Source organism: Sitophilus oryzae, unplaced genomic scaffold, assembly GCF_002938485.1.
Source record: "Sitophilus oryzae breed Bouriz unplaced genomic scaffold, Soryzae_2.0 scaffold_684_pilon_pilon, whole genome shotgun sequence".
Taxonomy (NCBI): domain Eukaryota; kingdom Metazoa; phylum Arthropoda; class Insecta; order Coleoptera; family Curculionidae; genus Sitophilus; species Sitophilus oryzae.
Window position 1 is genome coordinate 2,778,515 of NW_022147289.1, and position 20,267 is coordinate 2,798,781.

Here is a 20,267-nt window from a genome sequence, read left to right on the forward strand (position 1 = left end):
ACATCATTGTACTCAAGAGAGCGAGTTCTTTCAAAATCTGAAATAAAAAATGCAGGTCCGTATTTAAAAAAAATAAGTTGACCTATATATCTTACAAATTATCAGCTGATTTGAAAATCTAAAAATACTATCAGATAGCCCTAATAAAGTGGCTATGAAAATGTGCAATTAGTTTTTTGATTTTCTAAAAAGTATCGACAGGAAAAAATAAAATTGATTTTCAAAAATATCCGTTTTTTTCCAAAAAACTCAGCAATCCTCGAAATTTTTAAAAAATTTTGATAGCATTTTGGTCAACATCCCAAACAGCAACTTTGCCCCAATTTAACCATGTTCGTATCTGTTACGGTTACCGAGTTACCAATGCTCGTACCTCGAATTTGTAGCACCCTGTATAGGGTGGTCCATTACAAAAAAACAACTATAATTTGTAACTTTTTTGGGGACACCCTGAATAAGTATCTATATTTTTAAGAAATGCTCTAAATTAGCTGACATATGCTCGCAAAATTTCATTTCAATAGAAACTGTCGTTCTCCTTGGAGCGTCCGCGTCGTATGAGAGGAGCCATCCTGTATTTAATAAGCATTTTTGTAAATTATAATTGAATTTATCACATTAGATTAATTTTTGATATTAGGCATACTGCATTAATTCCATGAATAAACTTTATTCAATTATTTAATTTGTTCACTTTTTATCCAAACTTTTTGGCGAACCCTGTAAAAATATTTCAACGACTTTAGTCTCACTCTTCGCATTGTTTTTAAATGCATTCATTGTGATAAACAAAGCACTAGTAGTCCTTCAAAATATATTGGCTCATTAACTCCCTAATAATTATATTTGCGTGAAAAAATTCGCATGTTCTTGCTACCTCCAACAGTCAAACCTCGACAGCTTAAATTTAAGGCGGCAATATAATATGACAAATCGCGAAATATTTAAATCTGCTTCTGTATACTCTTGCAACAGTTACAACCGATACCAATAAGATGTGGCATATATTACAACAGATACCGATATGTTTTAGTGTGTTATTTTTGTGTACAACTCTTATTAATGGACAAAATTTCGTTGGTTCTACCGCAAAAGTAAGTACCTACCTATTTTAATTGTTAAGAACCATATTTCGAACGTGTTGAAATCAACGATAATATTTACTGTTTTAATAGTTTGTTTAAAAATTTAAGCATAATTAAAAGGGTACAATAATTGTGTTTGGAAAAATAAATAATAATTTCAAAATTTAAACTTGTTTAGACAACAAAATGTTTGACGGCCAACATTGACAGATTTTTCAAATTAATTCGGAGAATTAATTAAAAGATTGTGGCATACTAAAAAAGAACCGATATTATATAATGCGTTCAAGATATTTCTAAGTTTCTACGTATACGGGGTGATTCATGCGGAAATATCAATAGTTCATATGCATTTAGGGCCCAAAAAAAAACAAAAAAAAAAAAATTAGGCAGTACGGGTTCCGAAAAAAAATCAGTATAATCGATTCTCTCAAAAAAGTGTCTCAGGCAATTAGAGTACTAAAGAATACTAGCTCGTCAAACAGAGATATCCTTATGTTGATTACCTTGGATGTAAAAAATGCTTTCAACTCGGCTAACTGGGAAAATATAATCAATGAGCTTAAATATCATTGGAAAATAAGTTTATTTAGTGGAAAATATAAAAGCTTATTTCAGCAAAAGATGCGTTATTGTAGAGGATGCAGAAGTTAAAGTATCTAAAGGTGTACCTCAGGGATCTATACTGGGTCCTTTACTATAGAATGTACTGTATGATGGACTCCTTCGTATGGAATACCCAGCAGAAGTAGAAGTTATAGCATATGCAGATGATGTTGCGCTGATGGTAAAGCTAAATGTAACGAAGACCTCGTTAGAACTGCGGAAAGAGCATCGGAGCAGGTGTGCTCATGGATGGATGAGGTGGGACTAGAAATAGCGCCGCACAAAACGGAGGCAGTTATTTTGGTTGGTAACCGAAAATCACGCAGTGTACGTTTTCATGTGAAACAAAATGTAATTGTACCAAAGAAAACACTAAAATATTTGGAGATTGTTTTCCAAGCGGGATGAGGCTTTTCTGAGCATATCCGCCATACAGTTTTGAAAGCAGAAAAACAGGGGGCCATGTTATCCAGAATTATGCCAAACCTTGGGTCAAACGAAACGCCGAGTGCTAGCTGCTGTACAAGCATCTACAATTTTGTATGGATCCGAAATTTGGGGAGAAACCTGCAAAGTTCGGAGTCATAGAGAGAAACTCCTTGCAGTGCAACGAAGATTGGCCATAAGGTATGTCGTGGATACAGAACAATATCTGCGGAGGCTGCACAAGTTCTGAGCTCAATGGCCCCGATAGACATAGTAATTGAAGAAAGAATAGAAAGGCAAGAACATTCAGGAAGAACAGCGGAAGAAAGTCGAAATAGAGTTCTGGAAATATGGTGTAAAAGATGGAGTGAAAACAGAAATGGGGAAGGTAAATGGACTAGAACACTTATAAAGAACCTAGAGTGTTGGATAAATAGAGAATATGGAGAAATGAACTATGCCATGAGTCAATTCCTTTCTGGCCACGGTTGTTTCAGGTATTACCTATATAAAATAAAGTTAGCTGATAGCCCGACATGTCTCTATGGCGACTCCGATGCTGATACGGTGGAGCATACCCTTTTGGAATGTAACCGATGGACTGCTGAACGAAGAGTTCTATACGAAAAACTAAGAGTCCCAAAAATTAAGATTTCCGATCTAGTTCCAGAGATGATTCGATCCCCAGAAAATTGGAATAGTGTTCACACTTTTATGGAGACACTAATAGATGCAAAAGAGAAAGAAGCTAGACGAAGTAACTAAAACATCGCAGTAAAACCGCCTCCTCGAGAAGTAATGCCGAAAGGTAGTTCCTCGGGGAGATATTCAAAGCGGCTTGTGGAGGTTTTTTAGTCGGTAAGGTACCTCAACCACCCCGACAGTACCACATACGGTCTCTGGTTTGCAGATTTTTCCCCACAAAAAAAAAGGCCCAAAAATATACACACATGGCCAAAATTATTGCATATATCGTTTAAAAATATACAGAAAGGAATTTAAATAATCTTTTTTATATACATAGCTTTGATAACATAATCTGTAATAAACATTTTTTTGTTAAAATGGATATGGTCAACAATGTTTATCGTTCAGACCCAATATTATTACAAATTCTTGCACATTTCGATTTGTGGTCTCTTGGGTTTCAGAAGAATTTGACCATTGTTTTAGCCTTAAAATGCCTAGAAAATTATTTCACAGTTTAATATAGTCAGAATAGTAACACTGTCTCAACAGGGCTACCGGCAAGTTGCAATACCTGAAATTGTAGGAGTTAACCAAAGCTATGTTTCGCGAATATTAAAAAAAAATCAGGGACACAAACGAGGTTACAGACCGGCCTGGAAGAGGTAGAAAGAGAGTTACTACTGCTGTGCAAGACCGTCAAATATCCCTAATTGCACGACACATTCCCCTCCTTTCTAGTACTGCTATTAAAAATGAGTTAGCTCGCCTTGAAGGAGTAAATGTTTCCAGAAAGACCATAGCAAGAAGACTCCATGACAGAGGATTACATTTAAGGAGGCCTCTACGTGTTCCGAAGCTTCATTTCAGCACAAAATTACGCGACTACAATGGGCTGAGGAGAGAGCAAATGGACCTAATTGGAAATTCGTCATGTTTAGTGATGAAACAAGAATAGGCCTAGTGTCAGACTCGCGACGAACTTTGGTCTGGAGAACATCTGGAAGACGAGCAAGCTCGAATGCAGCTCAACCCCGTGTCCCGTTTCAAGGGGGAAACATTATGCTATGGGCAGGTATAATGCACGGAGCTCGAACTCCTCTTGTTTTTATTGATGGCACAATGACAGGTGCCTCATATTTTAGAGACGTTTTAGAGCCTATTGGGCAGTGGGGGATGAATTTGTTTACATGGACGATAATGCTCCTCCCCATCGCACTTTAGCGGTTCGCGAATTTTGTGAGGAAGAGGGTATAAGAAAACTGTGGTGGCCACCGATGTCTCCAGATATGAATGTGATCGAGCATGCTTGGGACATGCTAAAACGCCATATTGCCAAAAGGAATGATCCTCCCCGTACCTTAATTGAATTGAAAATTGCTGCGCGCGAAACATGGGAAGCCAGAAGCCATCCCTCAACATCTTCTGGACAACTTAATTGAGAGCATGCCACGACGTATCACAGCTCGCATTGAGGCTCGAGGAGACAATACAGACTATTAGTTGTGAGAAATAATTAAAATTGTTTTCAATATTTTCTGTTTAAAATGAAATTTGTTTTTGTTGATTTTCACTCATTATGAAATAAAGTTATAATAACAGCCTAGTTGCACTTAGATTTTTAATTTTATATTAATTAGTCGTGTAGTAAGCCAATAGGTCCAAAAATATAAAAAGAATCACATTAGGTTCAAAATAAAATAAAAATATCGTTATATGCAATAATTTTGGCCCATGTGCGCACATAAAAGTTTATATATAGATAAAGAAGTTTTTCCTTAAAGAATACTCGTATTCATTCTTTTTAAGTATTTATGGCCTTGTATAAATACTTTATGCATTATGTAGCGCATATCTTGTCCAACGAAAAAATATATGATTTTGAATTCAAATGCAGAATAACTGTCACTTTCATATAATACGAGTATATCTTTTTGCTAAATAGATTATATCTAAATTTAATGTAAAATATTTGTTTTTTAGTTAAGTGTTAAAGTGTACTTTGAATCTTTGTGCCCAGATAGCTTGAGTTTTATAAGAAATCAATTATACAAGAACTGGCAGGACATAGCACAGTATGTTGATCTGCAGTTGATACCCTTTGGAAAAAGCGCTGTAAGTATAAAAAAAACTTGTTTAAATATAACAATCTTTAGGAATAAAATATAAAGTAATTAAAAAATACTAGAAAACAATTAATGAGAACATATATAATTAGTGCAATCTATGCACGCTTAAAGAAAAAATCAATATTTTGTAAATGTCAATTATTTTTATCAAAAATGCTTTGGATACTTGTGAATATAAATGAGGCGTCAAGTGGCAAAATCCGCCTTATCCATTTTTTTTTTTAAAATGGCCTAATATTAGAGTAATTTCGGGTAATATGGAATACCATTTTTATTTTCCTATATAAATTCAATAATAATGATTTTTTTAATCTCAAATTTTAGAAATAAATAGTTAGTAGTATTGTTTAAAAGTTTCTCCTGTAAAAATTAGATATCTAGAAAGATTATGAAGTTACAAAAGAATATAGAGAAATATGAACTTTTGTGTAGTCAAAAAAGTGGCGGGTAATATGGAATAGGTATGGCGGGTAATATGGGATAGGATAAATAATTCTACAAAAAGAACGGTAAACAAAATTTACTACTACTAGTTGTTTTATGTACAAAAATAGCACACAAATATTTCCGTCTCGGCATTTGTGGAAGTTTAGACAGAGAACAACTTAGACAATGGAAGGTAATTCATGTTTAGACTAGATAAATTTTGACTCGTGTGGCTCATTTTGTCACGCTTGGTCAGTACCAATAGAGTGTCTATATAAATGCCCAAATTGTAGATTATAGTTTAGTCCTAATCATCTGCTGATGATGCTAAAATGGTTTGCAAATCGTATGTCCATTGTTAAAAGTAATGTGTTTTGGTGAATTAGTGTTTTATTTTGCTGTTGTAAAACCAAAGGACCAAAGGTTCCAACCCGCAACTATAAGCTTTAAAAATAGGTAGTTCTATTAAAAAAATCCTATAAACTACTCATCCTTCAATGATTATGGTCGGGCGATATGAAATACTCACATATCGTGTAATATGAAATATTCCATATTACCCGCAATACGTGTTTCAGAAACAACAGAATATTATTAAACATTAACCCGAAGTTATTAACTAAATACATAGTAAACAAATACCGTATACTTTGTTTAGTCTTACCTGACCAAAAAAATAACTCTTTCTATCAAAATTACTACACAATTAAAATTTAACCAACACCTGTAAAAAACTTTGGTATAACCGTCAATTTGTAATTTTCAGTTTTATGAACGATTGAGATATTGGCGGTTGAGTTTTTCCAATCATGTGATCTGTAGTTCATCTACTAATAGTATTTTATCTATTAGAACATTGATGGCGCATATTGTTTTCGATAGTGGACCCTGAAATCTACATAAACATAATCTCAAACTGCAGTAAAAAACGCCTATTCCTATACAGGGCTGTTCACCGCATACGACACGGAGTATTGTAGCTAAACGATTAGATTTTTACAAATTGTAAGTTTTGGGTTCGTTGAAGGACTATTAGAGCTACAATTTAAAAATAATTTTACAAGATACAGAGTGTCCCAAATAAGTAAAAAATATTATAGTTGTATTTTTTTAAATGGAACACCCTGTATATTATTCTATTTTTGGATTCTACGATTGAAATAAATTTGATTAAGGTTTATTACAGTTAATCCTTACCGTTTTTGAAATATTTTTAATTTTATGAAATTGCAGTAAAAAAATTAAGGCTTTATTTCTACAAGGGTATCAAAGTTTTTAATACTAAATATTTACTGAAGGTTATTTATTGATCAGATATTGTGTTGCAATAAAAAAAATACTACCTTATACAGAGTGTCCAAAAATTTATATTAAATAATTACTAGCTTTAAACGGCAATAACTTGTTTAATTTAAATGGAACACCCTATATATTTTACGTGAATCAGATACACAATGTAATTGTCTATCAAATTGTATTATACCATTTTTTACCTGTAACTTCAAGTTTCCGTAGAAAATGCATTTCCTTGTAATTTTAAATTCATTGAACAATATACCCATGGAATACTGACATTTTAGATTATTTTTAAAGATGTACCAAATTTTAAAAGTACCTTTTTGAAAAGTACAAATACTAATATTGTCGATGTAGTTTGTTTATTTCATTAAAAAATAAAAAAAAAACTGTTTAAATTCAAAAATTGTATTGTTTCATTTTTTGCCCATCTCTTCAAGTTTTCATAGAAAATGCATTTTCTTATAATTTAGACCTCATTTATCACTATACCCATGGAATATTGACATTTTAGCTTATTTTTTAAAGATGTAATAAATTTTCAAAGGGTACAGATACTAATATTGTCGCTTATTTGATTAAAAAATAAAAAAACAACTGTTTAAATATTTTTGTTAAAGAGGACCAATTAATATGATCCCAATATTCAAACTACATTAATTGACTGTTTACGTTGTAGTAATAATTGTCACGAATACTAAAAAACTGAATTTTGTGTGTATTAGACAGTGTGGTAAAAAGTAACATCTTATAAATTTTATTTCATTTATTGACGAATGCTTATTTATAAAAACAGAGACATTCGTTTTCATAACTTATTATTATATTGATTTCTGAGCCAAATCCACATTTATTTAGAATAATTTATTAATTAAAACAATTTAAAAGTATGTAATTAACTAATTTTTGGTGTTTTTGGTAGGAAATAATGGTGGTATACTTAATTGGTATACTCTTTTACAAAGATTTAAATAGTTTTTCTGTATGCCAATAGGCTTGCAATATTTACCACCTGTACGTTTTGTACATATTATGGTGCTATAAAAAAAAATCGGAAATGTCAATATTTCATGGGTATAGTGATAAATGAGGTCAAAATTATAAGAAAATGCTTTTTCTACGAAAACTTGAAGAGATGGGTAAAAAATGGTATAATACAATTTGATAGACAATTACATTGTGCATCTGATTGACGTAAAATATATAGGGCGTTCCATTTAAATTAAACAAGTTATTGCCGTTTAAAGCTAGTAATTATTTAATATAAATTTTTGGACACTCTGTATAAGGTAGTAAAATTTTTATTATTGCAACACAATATCTGATCAATAAATAACCTTCAGTAAATATTTAGTATTAAAAACTTTGATACCCTTGGAGAAATAAAGCCTTAAATTTTTTACTGCAATTTCATAAAATTGAAAATATTTCAAAAACGGTAAGGTTTAAGTATGATAAACCTTAATAAAATTTACCTTTATTTCTATCGTAGAATCCAAAAATAGAATAATATACAGGGTGTTCCATTTAAAAAAATACAACTATAATATTTTTTACTTATTTGGGACACTCTGTATCTTGTAAAAATATTTTTAAATTGTAGCTCTAATAGACCTTCAAAAAACCCAAAACTTACAATTTGTAAAAATTTAATTGTTTAGCTACAATACTCCGTGTCGTATGTGGTGAACAACCCTGTATAAAATTCACTACAAATTACGTTACTGTGGCAATATCCGTATTATCTACTTATATTTGCTTTTTATTGTCATTATTGTTACAAATCCCGCATTTTTTCAAATCCTTACTTAATTTTAATAAAATAGTATATTTTATAAATCATGTTAGGATGCATATACCGTATGATCGAAAAAAAGGCATCCATTTGGCTAGGAAACGACGATCGATGATATTTCCCATAAAAAATTACATATATAAAATGACAGCGTTCTTCATTTCGTAGCCGATATGCAGCATACTGCAACAAAATCGGCCTTATCCGAATTATTTTTGTTTTTTTTTCTGTTTATTAATTAAATATTAATTTTTATTTATAGAAAAACGACGATTATACTCAATGGACACGTTTTTTTTGTAAATTAACGCTTCAAACATCTACTAAAACAGTTTTTGCTTATTATTTCGAAACAATGTTTTTGGGATAAGGCGGGTTTTGCATTTTGACGCCTCAAATCTTAATAACAATTAAGAACAAGCTTATAATAATAAAATCACTGTTTTAGAATTAAAATTATAAATTTAAAACTCACTTCAACGCCTGCACCCAGCTTACATCTCCACAAAAATACACTAAACAACACTTTACACACAATTAAAGACATTTCAAGCACTATTTCAAAAGAACACAAGATTTTTTGTTGATTCTTACGAAAATTAATGAAAAGATTCAATATTGTCAACTAGCCATAGCCGTCTTGCAAAAATTTACTTGACTTTCTTGTATAATTATTATGTAATTCGAGCATCAAAAATGTGTAGATTGTTTACTTATAAATTATGTTTTGAACTTTTTTTGGTATTTAACATTTGTTTTTAATACACAATTCCATTTTAAGGAACTCCTTTGATGTACAGAGGGGGTCGAAAATGTTAAATTCAGACAAGAGTAAAGTAGACTAAAATAACATAATGTATGAAAAAATTATTTTTTTCCATAGCAACTGTTAAAGTTGTCTTATATCTATCAAAAATAGTAGATAAAATAGTACTTTAACCGCGAGGGTAGATTAGATGATACTTTAACAGCGAGGATAGGTTAAAAACTTCATTTCTTCTAGCACGTTTTTTAATTGCTTCCATTTTTGAAAATTTTAAAGTTATTCGGGATTTAAATGGAAGTAGTTTGGATATGGCGTTTGTCGCCTCAGCCTGAATATCTGTTGGTAATTTACTTATTTCGTTTTGAGCCATTTCTGGCTCCAATTCAATCAGCAGTCGACACGAAAGAGAATTAAAAAATATTGACTCAAAACTGACAACTAAAGAGATAGCTTTATTTATTTGTCAAATTACATCGAAACCAACGCCAACCCAGCACAATATTTTTTCTGTCGTTATAAATTCCTTGAAATAATAATTTCTGAATATTTTTAAAATGTAACTGCCTACGGAAAAAATATTGTTTTATATACGACGATAAAATTGCATTATCGTCTTCCGAAATTAATTAACCTTTTCGGTCGACGATAAAATACCATTTTATCGTCTTGTATAAAAAATAACTATTAGCTTTAAAAATGTGTTTATTGTTAAACATAGATATAATAATTAACGTAACACTTGCAAAGACACGTAAATATCTATCCAAGAATCGCTCTTGCCGACGTGGTATAACATTTTTGAATCATACTGATAGATATTGAATTTTCAGAGTTACGAAAATGGGACAAGATTTACCTGTCAACATGGCACACTAGAATGTAAGGGGAACAGGATGATGTCCTGCGTTCTACAAAGGACGCCCAATCAGAATTTGCAAGTCGAATACGTAAATTGCTTTATGAATAGCTACAGAAATGCCAGAATTGATAAAGATGAATTTGGTCAACAGGTATGTATGTATTAATGAATTTCTGACCATAAAAGAAAAACTGCAAAGTAAAATTGAAAAATAAAAAGATTTGTTAGCAACTAATTTAATTGTAACCTTTGGTATACCAAGCGTTGCAATATATGGTTTACAATATATGTCTTGAAAGGTAAAGAAAGCCATTACAGGAATCTTTGTGGCAAAAAATAATATAAATTCCCCGGCACAAAATTCCGCCACCCTAAAATTTTTACTAAGTTAATTATTCTATTCTTTCTTTCTATTATATAGGGTGGTGACAATTTTGATGTTCAACGTTGGCATCTCAGAAACTACGAGAGATACGAATTCGGTTAAATGGGACAAATGGTTGCTTAATTAGAAGTTTGACAAACACCTATGAAGAAAACCCCGGTATCTTGATTAGTTTCGGATTTATGTCAAAAAATTGAAAATAATACGTTTATATTAAATGAGAATATCTTCAGAACTGTTGTATCTATTGCAACGTAAGTTGGTAGTTTTATATTTTTGACTTCGGTCAATTAAATGCCGTTTTCAGGAAATTTCTAAGCCTTCTAGATTTCGCACAACAGTCAAGTTTTTGTTTTCTTACGGCCGCCATTTTGAATTTTTATACTATTAGATAGAGCAAAAAATAATCTATACGGTGGTATGTAATTTTTATTCATTATGTAAATTCACTAAAAAATAGATTTTTAAAAAATTCGCTCATAAGATCAAGTCTGCCTGGGAAATTCCATTGACACTTTATATGACAGCAAGTTAATTTTTATTTACACTATTAAGTGTCAAATCTGGACATAAAAATTTATAATAGATAGTGTAAAGAGTATTAACAGTCAACAATAGGTTTACAATTGAGGAAACACGAGATATGTATGATGTTTACTTAAAAAATAATAGAAATTCGGATATAGCATGCGCAATTTATAGAATATTGTATCCTGAAAGGACACAGCCTCAATGTACCATTTTCGCAAGGATTTCAAGAAATTTAGCAGTTGCTGATATTAATATGCCAGCAAAGATTGAAATAAGTCCGGGAACTTCTAGCCGTAAAATAAGTCGCGAGTGTTGTGTAAGTGTTGTATAATCTTATGTAGGGAAAATTATCAAAAAAAAAACATTTGTATTGACCTGTACTGAACTCTACTATACAATTTTTGTGCATCCAGATTTGACACTTAATAATAAGCAAAAAATAACTTGCCGACATATAAAGTGTCAATTGGATTTCCAAGGCAGACTTGATCTTAGGCGAATTTTTGCTCTGTACCAATTAACGGAGCTAATACAGACAAGTCTGGATAGCAAAGAAACAGCAATTTGTGCCTTCTTGGATATTGCGGGGGCGTTTGACAATATACCACATAAGGTGGTCAGGCGATCTCTAGAAACAAGAGGGTTGAACAGAACTATTATTCGCTGGTTTTGGGAAATGCTGTCAACACGAACAGCAGAGGCTCAGATGGGCACCAAAACTGTAGCTGTTAAAACAACGCAAGGAACTCCACAAGGTGGAGTAACCTCCCCTTTGCTGTGGAGCTTGGTGGTGGATGAACTACTAGACGAATTAACTCTAGCGGGAATACACTGCATTGGGTATGCAGATGACATAGGCATGATCGCTCGGGGGAAACATGAAGGCACCTTGTGCGATATTATCCAAAGAGGACTCCGTATCACTGAGAGATGGTGTAGGACTGTCGTGCTGAGTATCAACTCAGACAAAACCGCGATAGTGCCATTCACCAGAAAGCGAAGTCTGAAAAACTTGAAAAGAATTCAACTAGATGGAAAGGTAATACTGCCAACACAGGAAGTTAAATATCTGGGAATAACCCTGGACAGTAAACTCCTGTGGAACAGGCATATTAAGAACACTACCAGCAAAGCCATAAAGGCTCTCATGATATGCAGAAGACTGGCCGGAAATAGATGGGGCTGCTCCCCTAACACTTTGCGCTGGATGTATACCATGATAGTAAGACCCATGATTACTTATGGAGCAGTTGCCTGGTTCACAAAACTAGAGCAACGGACGGCAAGGCTAAACTTGTGCAAAGTCCAGAGACTAGCATGCGTTTGTATCACAGGAGCCATGAAAACCTGTCCAACAGCAGCAATGGAGGTCATTCTAGATCTAACACCACTGCACATTGTCATTGGTAGAGATGCCCATGCGACAATGATTAGAATGGTCACTAACGGAATTAGAACTGGGAGAATTGTCAGATCAGGGGCTTGGAACACCCTCAAAAAGGAAATACCACTCCTGAAACTCCCAGTGGACGATATGCCAAGAACGTACAACTTTGAGAAAATCTCAATGTAGTATTGAACAATAAAAATGATTGGAAGAGCGAAACGCTTGCCCAGCAGTTGAAAGACCATACCATAACTTGGTATACTGATGCTTCCAAGACCAATACGGGAACAGGGATCGGAGTATTTGGGCCGAGAGCTAAATACTCCGAACCAATGGGCACTTACCCTAGTATCCTACAGGCAGAAATCTACGCTATCGAAAGATGCGTACAACTTATCTTAGATAGGAACTATCGGAAACAAGAAATAGCCATCTGGTCTGATAGTCAAGCAGCGTTAAAAGCGATCAACTCAGTATCAATCAATTCGAAATTGGTCAAAGAATGCATAGAGAAGCTGAATAAATTAGGCAAAGAAAACAAAGTCCTCCTACTCTGGGTGCCTGCTCACCAAGGGATAGAAGGCAATAAAAAAGCAAATAATCTAGCTAGGAAAGGAGCGAACATTCCACTAACTAGACCAGAACCGTTCTGCTTTCCAAGTGGTAACCAACTCAAGGCAGAACTCAAGAACTTAGAAGATTCCATCCGCAACCTGGAATGGAAATCTTGCAACGGTCTAAGACACTCGAATAAGTTTCTGAGGGCTTATGATCAAGAAAAATCACAGATCTTCCTGGGTTTAAGTAAGAACAATCTTCGGATTGTCACGGCGTTTTTAACAGGACACTGTCTCCTCAATGAACAGCTCAGTAGATTGAAACTAAGAAGAAACGGCGAATGCAGATTCTGTGGGGAAGATGGGGAAACACCATACACCTCATCACTGAGTGCGCCGAGACGACAACCATTCGTGCCATGAATTTTGGTATGACTGATATTGGAGATGGAGAACTACCCTCTGTAAAACCGTCCCAGATACTGGCTTTTGTCAAAGCCCTGGGACTGTATGATGAGTTATGACTCAAGAAAGGGGGACACAATGGATCTGTAAGGTCGCAGTGATTAACCCCCCTCCCACTCATTCTCATTCTAGGCGAATTTTTAAAAAATCTATTTTTTTAGCGAATTTATACAATAGGTAATGAATAAAAATTAGATACCACTGTATAGACTTTTTTTCGCTCTATCTAACAGTATAAAAATTCAAAATGGCGGCCATAAGAAAACAAAAACTTGACTGTTGTGCGAAATCTAGAAGGCTAAGAAATTTTCTGAAAACGGCATTTAATTGGCCGAGGTCAAAAATATAAAACTACTAACTTACGTTGCAATAGATACAATAGCTTTGAAGATATTGACATTTAAAATAAATGTATTATTTTCATTTTTTTTGAACATAAATCCGAAACTAATCAAGATACCGGGGTTTTCTTCATAGGTGTGCGTCAAACTTCTAATTACGCAACTTTTGCCACATTTATCCGAATTCGTATCTCTCGTAGTTTCTGAGATGCCAATGTTGAGCATCGAAATTGTCACCACCCTGTATACTATACTTTCTAATTTATTCTATTCTAGTATTCTACGAGGGTAAAGTTAGGGGTGAAAGTTTGTACAAAAATTTGTTAAAATCGCTTCTAAAAGTATGACATTTTGCACAGAGGTTTCTTGAGTGACATAATTGAGCACTGAGGAACGATTTCTGGAAATTTACACATAAATAAGGGAGTAAAAACTGGTGGTGAAATTTTGTATATATTTTTTTAAAATTAGTTCTAGGGGTATATTTTGTATAGAGGTTTCTTAAGTGGCGAAAGTGAGTACTTAGAAGAGATTTTTTTTGGAAACTCACCTCCTAAGTAGGTGAAATAAGGGGTTTTATAAATTTGTTAAAATGGGGTTTAGAAGTATGAAACTTTTAGAAGTTCCTTAGGTAACGTAAAATGAAATGCGTGGGTACTAAGAACCTATTTTTCAAAATATGTCCCTTAAGCAGGTGAAATTAGACATAAAGGTTGACAGCGGTTGGCAAAATTGATAGGAGTACCAAAATCAGAAAAAAGTAATCAAAGTAACGAACTTAGTACTCGAGTAACGATTAGTAACGAGTAATCAAAAGTAATGAAAATCGCCATCACTAGTCATATTATAGTTTTTTAAAAATAATTTTAATGTTAAAAAAATAATCTTTTCTAGTGTGCTGCACGGATTGGTATCGATTTTGACGACACCTATAAAAAGTGTTACTTGACAAGAAAAGGAACAGAACTTCAACTTGAAGCTGAACGTCAAACAATAGATGTCAAACTGAAATTCGTACCTACTATAGTTTATAATGGGGTAAGTATACAGGGTGGCGCACCTCATTCGCCTCGGTAGATTATACGAAAACGGAAAGATGTAGAAAAAAATATTTTATGGGTATATGTGGAAAGGCAATCTGTATAATTTAAAATTATTTTGAAATGCACAGGGTGTGTTAGAACTAAGATCCATACCAAAGTTATATTTTTTCTTATGGAACACACACCCAGTATTTTATTTCATTTTTAGATTCTTAGACATAAAATAAGGCATTTATTATAAGGGTTTAATATGTTTAAAAGCTTTGGTTTCTTGTGGAGACATTTAAATATGCATTCTATAATAAAAGTCTGTCACCTTGTACATTAATTTTCAGTTCAACTTTTGTGTTGACTTTCAAGCCAGTGAAATAAACTTTACTGTAAATATTTCATTGTTTCCTTAAATGTATATTAGGTATTGTAAATAAATACATTTATGGGATAAGGCGGGTTTTGCATTTTGACGCCTCAAATCTTAATAACAATTAAGAACAAGCTTATAATAATAAAATCACTGTTTTAGAATTAAAATTATAAATTTAAAACTCACTTCAACGCCTGCACCCAGCTTACATCTCCACAAAAATACACTAAACAACACTTTACACACAATTAAATGCATTTCAAGCACTATTTCAAAAGAACAGAAAAGAACACAAGATTTTTTGTTGATTCATACGAAAATAAATGAAAAAGTTCAATATTGTCAACTAGCCATAGCCGTCTTGCAAAAATTTACTTGACTTTCTTGTATATATTATTATGTAATTCGAGCATCAAAAATGTGTAGATTGTTTACTTATAAATTATGTTTTAAACTTTTTTTTTGGTATTTAACATTTGTTTTAAATACACAATTCCATTTTAAGGAACTCCTTTGATATACAGAGGGGGGTCGAAAATGTTAAATTCAGACAAGAGTAAAGTAGCCTAAATTAACATAATGCATGAAAAAATTCTTTTTTTCCATAGCAACTATTAAAATTGCTTTATATCTATCAAAAATAGTAGATAAAATAGTACTTTAACCGCAAGGGTGGATTAGATGATACTTTAACAGCGAGGATAGGTTAAAAACTTTATTTCTTCTAGCACGTTTTTTAATTGGTTCCATTTTTGAAAATTTTAAAGTTATTCGGGATTTAAATGGAAGTAGTTTGGATATGGCGTTTGTCGCCTCAGCCTGAATATCTGTTGGAATATCTATACTTATTTCGTTTTGAGCCATTTCTGGCTCCAATTCAATCAGCAGTCGACACGAAAGAGAATTAAAAAATATTGACTCAAAACTGACAACTAAAGAGATAGCTTTATTTATTTGTCAAATTACATAGAAACCAACGCCAACCCAGCACAATATTTTTTCTGTCGTTATAAATTCCTTGAAATAATAATTTCTGAATATTTTTTAAAATGTAACTGCCTACGGAAAAAAATATTGTTTTATATACGACGATAAAATTGCATTATCGTCTTCCGAAATTAATTAACCTTTTCGGTCGACGATAAAATACCATTTTATCGTCTTGTATAAAAAATAACTATTAGCTTTAAAAATGTGTTTATTGTTAAACATAGATATAATATTTAAAGTAACACTTGCAAAGACATGTAAATATCTATCCAAGAATCGCTCTTGCCGACGGGGTAGAAATTTTTGAATCATACTGATAGATATTGAATTTTCAGAGTTACGAAAATGGGACAAGATTTACTTGTCAACATGGCACACTAGAATGTAAGGGGAACAGGATGATGTCCTGCGTTCTACAAAGGACTCCCAATCAGAATTTGCAAGTCGAATACGTAAATTGCTTTATGAATAGCTACAGAAATGCCAGAATTGATAAAGATGAATTTGGTCAACAGGTATGTATGTATTAATAAATTTCTGACAAAAAAAAGAAAAACTGCAAAGTAAAACTGAAAAAAAAAGATTTGTTAGCAACTAATTTAATTGTAACCCTTGGCATATCGAGCGTTGCAATATGTTGTTTACAATATATTGAAAGGTAAAGAAAGCCATTACAGCAATCTTTGTGGCAAATATAAAGTTATTTTTCAGTTAAAAAAACGATATTTGGCGTGTTAGTATATGACATAAATAGGATTGATTGACGTATGTTCAATTGCTTTCGGTCACTTCCTGTTTCACCGGAAATGATTACAACTTTTGATTTTTAAATTACACCCTCGGTATTTTTTTACTTTATTCGATAGAAAATAACACTCTGAACAGAATGACATTATGATATGTCAATTTTTGACATTTTCCCATATGGTTTATTTGAAATTATAACTTGGTTCGTAACGAAAATTTGACTCAAAATACCAAGTGTGTGGTATCAAATTATTCGTAAAAAAATGCTTTTTCCAAATATGCTAACGAGCCACCCTCGTTCCATTTGAAAAAAATGAGATATGATTAAAAATACGATTTGATCATTTTCTAACTGGTCAGGACAATATATTAAAAACATTAGACGATCAAATCTATTTTCCAAGGCTCCTTGATTAAGAATTAGTGTTTTTAACATAGCTATGTCACTCTAGATTGAATTTTAAAATACGATTTTTTATTAAGCAAGAATGTCAATTGCTGTCCTCCATTCGCGAATTTCAAGTTCCTGAGCTTTACGCCCTGGGCTACTCAGAACGGTTCTGAAAGGAGCTGTGCGCGATAGCCTGGTGCCTCCATATGGCGCAGAACAGTTCTGAACTTTATGACTCAATTGAACGGAGTGAGAGTATCGCGGTCTTGAATAGTTCAGAGCTGCACAACTGCGTGAATGGAGGACGGTAATTGTCTATCGAATAAAGTAAAAAAATACCGAGGGTGCCATTTATAAATCAAAAGGTGTAGTCATTTCCGGTGAAACAGGAAGCGATAAAAAACAATTGAATACGTCAATCAGTCCTAATTTATGTCATATACTAACATACCAAATCTCGTTTTTTTATATGAAAAAATAAAAATTATAGGGGTGAGCCACTTTCGAGACGCACCCGGTATACTATACTTTCTAATTTATTCTATTCTACTATTCTACGAGAGTAAAGTTAGAGGTGAAAGTTTGTACAAAAATTTGTTAAAATCGCTTCTAAAAGTATGACATTTTGCACAGAGGTTTCTTGAGTGACATAATTGAGCACTGAGGAACGATTTCTGGAAATTTACACATAAATAAGGGGGTAAAAACTGGTGGTGAAATTTTGTATATATTTTTTTAAAATTAGTCCTAGGGGTATATTTTGTATAGAGGTTTCTTAAGTGGCGAAAGTGAGTACTTAGAAGAGATTTTTTTTGGAAACTCACCTCCTAAGTAGGTGAAATAAGGGGTTTTATAAATTTGTTAAAATGGGGTTTAGAAGTATGAAACTTTTAGAAGTTCCTTAGGTAACGTAAAATGAAATACGTGGGTACTAAGAACCTATTTTTCAAAATATGTCCCTTAAGCAGGTGAAATTAGACATAAAGGTTGACAGCGGTTGGCAAAATTGATAGGAGTACCAAAACAGAAAAAAGTAATCAAAGTAACGAACTTAGTACTCGAGTAACGATTAGTAACGAGTAATCAAAAGTAATGAAAATCGCCATCACTAGTCATATTATAGTTTTTTAAAAATAATTTTAATGTTAAAAAAAAATAATCTTTTCTAGTGTGCTGCACGGATTGGTATCGATTTTGACGACACCTATAAGAAGTGTTACTTGACAAGAAAAGGAACAGAACTTCAACTTGAAGCTGAACGTGAAACAATAGATGTCAAACTGAAATTCGTACCTACTATAGTTTATAATGGGGTAAGTATACAGGGTGGCGCACCTCATTCGCCTCGGTAGATTATACGAAAACGAAAAGATGTAGAAAAACAATATTTTATGGGTATATGTGGAAAGGCAATCTGTATAATTTAAAATTATTTTGAAATGCACAGGGTGTGTTAGAACTAAGATCCATACCAAAGTTATATTTTTTCTTATGGAACACACACTCAGTATTTTATTTCATTTTTGGATTCTTAGACATAAAATAAGGCATTTATTATAAGGGTTTAATATGTTTAAAAGCTTTGGTTTTTGTGAGATATTTAAATATGCATTCTATAATAAAAAAGTCTGTCAACACCTTGTACATTAATTTTCAGAATTAATTCTTGTGCTGACTTTCAAGCCAGTGAAATAAACTTTACTAAAATATTTCATTGTTTCCTTAAATGTATACAGGGGTATCAAAAATTGCTGGTCTATTTTAAATATTTATTTTACATAAAAACTTCGATATTTCAAAGGCAACACTATATATATTTTTTTAAATGAGTCGAAGCAGATATAAATGCTCTTTCAAACTATATTAGGGTTTCCTATACCTTTCTGGCTAAGATTTTGAATAAAAAGCGATTTTTCAATAAAAATGTAATCAAGATGGCTGGTGTCGCCATATCAATTTTCTAGTGACACTTATAGTAGCTATTTTCAAAACCGACATTAGTTTATGGACTTTATTTAAATTTATAACAGGTTGTTAAGCAGGAAACCCTAATATAGTTTGAAAGAGCATTTAAACCTGCTTCGACTTGATTTAAAAAATACAGTGTTGTATTTGAAATAACGAAGTTTTTATGTAAAATAAATATTTAAAATAGACCACCAACTTTTGATACCCCTGTATACATTTAAGGAAGCAATACAATTTTTTAGTAAAGTATATCTCTTGCTTCAAAGTTAGCACAAGAATTCACTCTGAAAAGTAATGTACAGGGTGTTGGTTGGTTCGAGTCAAATTGTCGTTATGAACCGCATGTTAAATAAAAAAAATTTTCTTTTTTAGGTATTTAGCCAACAACTGCAAGACACCAGTTTGAACAATTTCCGCAATGTTGTATGCGATTTGATAAAAGAAGCTTTCCCCGAGGCGTGCAAACATACTTCTGTAATTTCTTTGTGAAAATAAACTATTTATTATCGTTTAAGCTCAAGCAGGAGTTTTTATGAAAAATAACTTTTTTTTCATAAACTCACGAATAAAAAAGTTTTCCCTCTGTGGGAATTCCCTCTCTTTAAATCCGTGGACACACTGTATATTTGCGGTTTTCACCATCACGTTTTTGATAAAAATTGAGTTCCAGACACCGATATTAGTTTTCGTTTATCTCCTACAGAAAAGAGCGTTTCCCTTTAAAAGCGTCCAATTTGACCCATCCTAAACAGCTATTTGATTTCTAATGTGCAACAGCGTGAGCTCTAACTGTCTGAGTGGGTTTTAATAGTAACTGTTTCCGTTATCGAAACTTGGCAGTCATGCATGAGCTTAAACAGCATTTGAAATGTTTTGTGTAGGAGTATAACAGTTATTCTTTCAAAAAATAACAGGTATGAAAATAACAGTGCACTGAGAGAGTTTAGGGAGAATAAAAAACGGATATTTTTTGGTTTCTGGTGAGCAACAACTTCGAGAGTTACACTTCCCGTTAAAAAAAAC

The 20,267-nt window shown here is 32.7% G+C and overlaps 1 protein-coding gene across 3 annotated transcripts; it reads left to right on the plus strand.

Annotated features, from left to right (window-relative positions):
* The first annotated feature begins 752 nt into the window (after positions 1 to 752).
* Positions 753 to 20,179, plus strand: LOC115888112 (GILT-like protein 1). 3 transcript variants are annotated; one of them, XM_030907697.1, is made up of 6 exons: positions 775 to 1,094; positions 4,788 to 4,919; positions 16,474 to 16,653; positions 18,446 to 18,589; positions 19,617 to 19,718; positions 20,159 to 20,179. In XM_030907697.1, exons 1-6 carry the CDS (start codon positions 996 to 998, stop codon positions 20,162 to 20,164), a joined length of 663 nt encoding a protein of 220 aa, XP_030763557.1. In that variant the 5' UTR covers positions 775 to 995; the 3' UTR covers positions 20,165 to 20,179. The 3 variants fall into 3 exon arrangements, with proteins under 3 accessions (XP_030763556.1, XP_030763555.1, XP_030763557.1); XM_030907696.1 differs by lacking the exons at positions 16,474 to 16,653; positions 18,446 to 18,589; positions 20,159 to 20,179 and adding exons at positions 10,047 to 10,226; positions 14,636 to 14,779 and having other exon boundaries at positions 753 to 1,094; positions 19,617 to 19,756; XM_030907695.1 differs by lacking the exon at positions 20,159 to 20,179 and having other exon boundaries at positions 774 to 1,094; positions 19,617 to 19,748.
* Positions 20,180 to 20,267: the final 88 nt, after the last annotated feature.